The sequence below is a fragment of the Dromaius novaehollandiae genome, chromosome 1 (genome assembly GCF_036370855.1).
Source record: "Dromaius novaehollandiae isolate bDroNov1 chromosome 1, bDroNov1.hap1, whole genome shotgun sequence".
NCBI classification, from domain to species: Eukaryota; Metazoa; Chordata; class Aves; order Casuariiformes; family Dromaiidae; genus Dromaius; species Dromaius novaehollandiae.
The window spans coordinates 109,536,301-109,542,923 of record NC_088098.1 but is presented as its reverse complement, the minus strand read 5'-3'; the positions used below and the strand labels follow the sequence as shown (position 1 = coordinate 109,542,923).

Genomic DNA, 6,623 nt, shown 5'->3' with positions numbered 1-6,623 from the left:
GGCATGGCTGGAGGTGACAATGAATTGCATGGGAAACAACATGTGCTTTTGCGATGTTGTGATTAAATATGATTAGTTAGTCGGAGAAGGCACATGAAATTTGATTCCACTGAATTTGATGGGAATTTTGCCATTGACTTTTAGGCCTTTACCAGATTTCTGGAAGTTGTGAAAGCATCTTATTCATCTGTTTGATTTTGAGCTATAGCATGTTGGCTCTCCATGTGTTTATTTGCTTGATTTTCTGGTCTGGAGTAGATGTTAAGGTTATTTGTTCTGAGTGAGCCTAAAATAATTTTTCACTGTTTAACTAAACTCTGTTGCAGGTCTTTGTTGCAAAAGTGTAAAAGCTGCCATGCTGGATGGACTGTTGCGTCTGTAAAATTGTCTTTTCAAAGGAGGAGGGGAATATTGCAGTTTGGTGGAGGGAGTTGTGAGGCTCTTTCCCTACCAATTTTTAATTAGGTGCTGAATGTGAAAGGAGGAAATGAAGAAGCTGTTTCTAAATTAAAGGGGATTCTAAAAGAAAAAAAATCAATAACGTTTAAAGAATCAGATTTTTAGTTAGTACTTCATGGGTCCTTTCCAAACCATTAAGTAGATGTAATTTAGAGTCAGTGACTGGAATATTTCATTCTGGAATATTACACTCCTGTCTTAAAGTTACTATTGTGCATGTGGTCTGAAATGGAACTTTCTATCATTCAGGGTGTCTTCAGGGGATGTTTGTGATAGAAAGAGTTAAACTTGTTTTCTGACTGCAGTTTCCTAGGGTCAAATAGTGGCTTATCATACAGCACTGGTCATGGGTCACTGTGGGTCAATATGGAAAGCGTTCTGCACAGAACTGCTTTGTCATCTGCTTTTCGTAAATGTACAGAAGGAGGTGAAAAGAGGCAGGGGCTTTATCCAATGTGCAACCTACATGGTTGCCCTCATATGTTAGGGAATATGTAGTGTATTGGGTACACACCTGCTGAAAGCAGATACACGTTCTCTCTCCAAAGGAATGGGAGAGTGAAACGAAGCCTATGACTGACTTATAATTTCTGGATCCTCCGATTCGTACCAGGATAGCCCATGGAGTATAGTAGCAAAACACTATGTTTACCTTGAGCTCATGTTAAAGAAAGAATTCAGATTTTTATGTGCAGCGAATAGAGGAATGTCACTTATCATATAACAATTTGTTTATATATTAAACACTAATACTTTATGAGACAGTAGCATTGTTCTTCTTAGTTTTAAATTTGTATGCAGATGCTCAGATGATAAATAGATGATGATCAGAGGATAAGTAGGTGCACTTTTTCATTGAGAGTAGATGTGCTGTGGGGAGAAAAAGGAGGTGGAAGAAAAGAGGGATAAGTATTAGTTCCAGGTTGACTGAAATGTGCTAGGTTAAATACTACTGAATATACTATTTTTTGTTCAGCAAACCACAGAAATCTATAAGTCACACAGCTCTGCTGTGACAGATGGAAGCTGCACCAACGGCTGCAAAGAACTGAGTCTGGAGCCAAGACTGAATTGTGAGTACCTGAATCATGGCTTGACCTTGACTGCTTGTATACCAGGCTAGATTATATGTTGTACTTACTGTGAATACACAGCTGAAATCCAGCCTCTTGAAAAGGCCAAGGATGCCTGGAGATCTCAGCTGTGCCGTCTTTTCATTGTGCAGGAATAGAAACCTAAATATATGAAAGCCTGGATTTGTGGGCATCTTTTCTTTTTTAAGGTGTTTGAACTACTTGCATGCATGTAGAGCCCAAGCATGTAGAAATTGTGTAGAAATGGGCAAAGAAAATTAAATGCTAACAGTAATACAAGTTTTGGAGCTAGGAAGTGAAGGTTCAAACGTTTCCTGTTTGGTATAACGGGTTTGTCTAACACTTTTGTAGTGTAGTGTTGCTGTTCTGGTACACTGCTGCTGCAATTGTTCTATTTATGGCAGATAAAATGTACATAGATGTCACAGCATTGACCTTACCTTTGAATTTGTTCTATTCAGTTACTTTTTTTTTAACTCAAATTCTTTCCACAGATAGCTGTGATATCAAGTGGTATTAAGAACTCCTGCTGAATATTCCACTTATGTTGTTCATCCTGAAAAACCAATTGTTAGCTGTTGCATCTTGTTTTAATTATTATAGTAGGTGTTCTTCACAGTTGACAATTTTTTCCATTAGTCTAGGACAGGAACCCTATGGATTGTCTCACCTGTAGTTTAGACCTATCAACAGACTTGGCCCTTAGAGATGGTTATATCAGTGAATTAGCAGCGGTCTAAAATCTTACCTCTTCATAAGAGGAGTCTTACTATTGTAAGTATTCAAAAACCTGTAATAACAAAATTGAGGTCTTTAGCCTTAGGGCCTTAGTGGCTTGCATCTAGAGTATCTGTAACATTGCTTTGGAATCCAGCTTGAAGGCTTTGTTAAACTCGTAAGGCTATTACCCCAGCAGAATGGAAATCAGAGTGGTTTAACTTTCTCTGCTTCTCAGGCCGGATATTCAAACTGAATATTTTAAAGCTCACTTGAATAACTTTCACCCAGCACTGTCAGTGTTATCCCTTCAATGTAGATATATCCAGAGAGCTGATGCATCTGGAAACAAAAGGACTATTGCCCCAGGATATGAAATGAGAGCAGCTGAACTCTGGTGGTCCACCCTTTCGGGGAATGAAGGAACCAAACAAGCCGTCTGGGCATGCAGTCAGGAGGTGCTACTGCAGAGTCTAAACCTGATACGATTCCCAGTTTCAGTCTCCAGCTCTGCATTTGAGAAAAGCCTGCCCCTATTTTTTACATTTGACTTCAGTGGAATAGTGCCCTAGCTCAATAGATTTCACACTTGGTGTGCTAAACTGCTCCTGTCCAAATGATGAAGCAAGAACAACTGAAGTAAGAGTTGGTCAAATGCCCTAGAAAGTTTCCAGATGAGCATCCCTCTTCACAGAAAGTTCCCATGTACAGCTCTGCATTTTCACCTTGCTACATGGTTGCTTGCCATACATGTGTGTGTCTGAAAGTATGGATTCAGGTTGTTTTTATTTTAACCTTTTAATTTGTTTGCTTTTTAAATTATCCTTGTTCTTTTGTCTGCAAATATAAGCAAAATGAGAACTGAATAGCTCAGTATAAGAGCTGTGATTTCTCAGCTATTCCCATCTTCAGCAGCTGTGGCATAAAAGAAGCTTCCTTCTAAGGCTTTCAGATAAATATGCAAAGCAAGCAAACGAATGAAAAACTAGCACAAACTACAACCCCAAGATTCAGAGATTAAACCAGTCTGAATGAAAAACACATTTTCCTGAGTTACTTAGTTTTTGGTTCCTTAATATCTCTTGTCATCTTACTAGTTCTCCAGTCCTCCTAGAATTTTCCAGATAGCTGTAACTATTAATATGCAGAGTGTGTGTGTGGGGGGGAGTAATTCTCCCTAGCTGGGATAGGGTGCACTTTCACAGTATTTTGCAAATGAGGTTTGTACTGTTATTTCAGTATTTCCAGCTGGAGAACCTGAGGCACAGGAAGGATAACAACATGCCCCCTCAAGAGGAAACTAGTGAGCAAGCCACAAAGCACATGCAAGCCCATCTGTCATAAACTAGGTCTCTTATATGTCTATTTTTGTATAATCATGTTAGGAAAGTGTCACTAGGTGGTAGTTGACAAAATGTGTTAGTTTTCCTTGGGTTTGTAGGAGGAGTAAATAAGAAGCCTCCCATGTAATTGGCTTCTTATGTATAACAGTTTTCATGAAGCTCTTCGTAGCCAAGTCCTACTTTTTCAATATGTGAAACTAACTTGAAATCACAACTGAAAAGGAGGCCTGGGAAGACTTTCATATACATCACAGTAAATAAGTACAGCACATACTAAAGATCTGTCTGTCTTCTGTGTGTGTGTGTGCACGCATGCATGTGTGCCTTTGTGCATTTTTGGGGTTCTATTCGGCAGAAACTAAGTTGTAGTACAAAGTGTTCATCCTGGCAAAAAAAGGAAGTTTCAAAATCGCTAGGGTGCAGGATGAGACTGCAAAATGACTTGAAGAAACTGAAGTAGTCAGAAGTATGAGCAATAAAGAGATGCTTGACATTTACAAATGCGAAGCTCTGGGCCCAGAGAAAGGAAATCAAGATCTCAATCAAAAAATGAGAGCACCTCTTCATTTATAGTAAATTTCAGATTGTCTCTTTGGTACTGACTACTGCTTATTCATATTCCAAATGTCATAGTATTCACAGAAGAGGTATGGGAAATTAATTGGTGGGTTGGAAGGGAATGTTATTCCAAAATCAGTCTAGTTTTAGGTGTTTCATAATCTGAAACAATTTGAGTCTCATAGTACTAATGTCATTATTACTTCCTCAGACTGTACTTCTACTCCATTACAGGCGAATAAATGTGAATTCCTTGGGCTGATGGAATTTTGCTGATTTATACCAGTTAGTGACATAGGCTACTGGATTTGCTTATCCTTCATCCATTTGCCTCTGTACAGTATAATACCTTTCATTGTAACCTATGGGTCATCTTTGAATACACTCAATTTTTTAATTTCCAGATTTGCCATATTTTCTAATAGCAAAATTGGTTTAGTCCTAATCTGCAATATCAAGCAGTTGGCATGTCAGTAACTCATTTGGTAATACTAGCATACACCTCCAAACTGTGTTTTCTTTTTCATTTTAATTTGATCTTGGCATGGAGATGTCTGTCTTTTTAGGTCCCTATGTAAGATATCAATTCAAAATGTAGTCAGCAATAGTTACTGTATTTTATAATTTATTTCCTCCATATAGAAATTTAGCATTTCCCAAGAATTTCTGTTTATTTTTGGAAAATATGAGACAGTCGAGCAGGTTTGCCTTAAAGTTAGCTATACGTTCCAGTCATCTTAGGCAGAAATAGTTTAATGTCTATTAGATGATGAATGAAATGGGAACAACAATCTGTAAGAGGCTATTTCCTGAGCCCATCATGATTATTCAGACCACACTTTTATTTTGTTGGTAAACATCATTCTTTAATTCAGAAAACAGCCTGTACTGGCATTGGCAAGCCTGCCTCATTTGATAATGGGCTCTCAATCCAGTGGATTATTGCAGGGATTTTATCTTGCAGTAATCTCCAGGGAGAAATGTACAAACAGCTGGGAGGGCAAGGAGGAGCTGCAGTGTGCGAGGGAAATTCTCTGGAGCAGATTTTGGGGTGCTGGAGTGGATCTCGGAAGCGACATGAATCTTTTCTGTTTTTCTCTGGTAAGTCTACGTGCACGCGTTTTCCTTTACCAGGTGACTCAGTTGATAAACTGAATTAGTGGGTGTGTTTAGAAGGAAAAAAAAGTTCAAGGGTTGTGTAATGGCAGCAAGTCTCCCTAGCATACAGGAAAGAGTTTGAGACTTTATACAGAGCAAAATATGATTCAGTAAAAATAAAACATAGTAAATCACATAAAGTAAAAAAGAAAAAGCTATCTATAGGTTTGAAAATGTGGTGTGCGCTGTGACAACTGCAAAAATTTGCAGATTTTAATGCGAGGCTTTTGACCCCAAAACAGTAAAAAGTCTCATGTGTATGTCAAAATGACTAAATATGTGTATGCTATAATTGGCTTTAAGCTGTTTTGTTTGAGGTACTACTATCTCTATTTTCTTTGCTAAGTAATTTGAGAGAGCTATTAGAACTTTCCTAGCACTAGTTTTCTATTAGCCAAGCATGAATACACAGTCATCTGGGCTAATCCAGTCATATGGCTGTATTCACTCAAGGACAGAGGAGTTGATCTCTTTAGTTTATTGTTTTTCTTTTTCCCTCTTTTCTTATCCCAAGACAACCGGTTAGAATGAACAAGTAAAATCAGGGTAGGAAATCCATCGAAACTGATTCTGTTTTCAAAGCTTAACCACCTGCCAAGTATTATTACAATGCTCAGTATTAGTAGTGACTGCTAGGTGAGTGTATTTGCTGTATTTGCAGAGCACAGTAGATCTGTTCGCCCATTTTTCATCTTTTGCCCAGATATTTAGAATATCTTCCCCATATGTTTAGAAAGAAAAATAAAAATCAATATTCAAACTGCACTGATAAAAATTCAAGTACTGGGGGAACTGGTTTGTGTAAACTGCTGTTCCTGATTGCTAATGCTATCTTAGCACAGAGTGTTGGTGTTCTCCAGACAGAAAGGATTAAAAGCTGTTTTAGAGTGCTTAAAGTAAAGTGCAGTAGTATTTTAGTATTTTATTAAGCAAGTCCCTTTATAAAAAGTAATTATCTGGGAATTCAATAATACTTTTAATCGCAGTTTAATGTGAATACCTGTGAATCTGATCAAAGTTAACAGTGGTTCTGTGGCGCCCAGTATAACAGTTTGCAAATATTCATTTCTGCAGTTCTTTAGGACAGAACTGTTCAATCAGTGTTTTATTGTTCCATTGGGGCAGCTTCTTATTTTCTATGTGGTTCAGTTTTTAAGAAGTTGCTGAGCATTCAGTGGAGGAATCAGCATTTAAACAAAATGAGGGATAGATTGTGTAGGTGAGAGTGGGTCAAGATGCAGATATTCTCTTAAACTGGATGTGCAGCAGCTGGAGGTTTTGTGAAAGACATAAT

The 6,623-nt window shown here is 37.9% G+C and overlaps 1 protein-coding gene across 1 annotated transcript in view; it reads left to right on the top strand.

Annotated features, from left to right (window-relative positions):
* Positions 1-1,378: 1,378 nt before the first annotated feature.
* Positions 1,379-6,623, top strand: part of SAMSN1 (SAM domain, SH3 domain and nuclear localization signals 1) — a 93,293-nt gene continuing 88,048 nt past the window's right edge. Inside the window, exons 1-2 of the mRNA XM_026107973.2 lie at positions 1,379-1,532; positions 5,136-5,272. Of these exons, the coding sequence (XP_025963758.2) occupies positions 5,249-5,272 (24 nt within the window). The 5' untranslated portion in view covers positions 1,379-1,532; positions 5,136-5,248. The remainder of the gene's footprint in view (positions 1,533-5,135; positions 5,273-6,623) is intronic.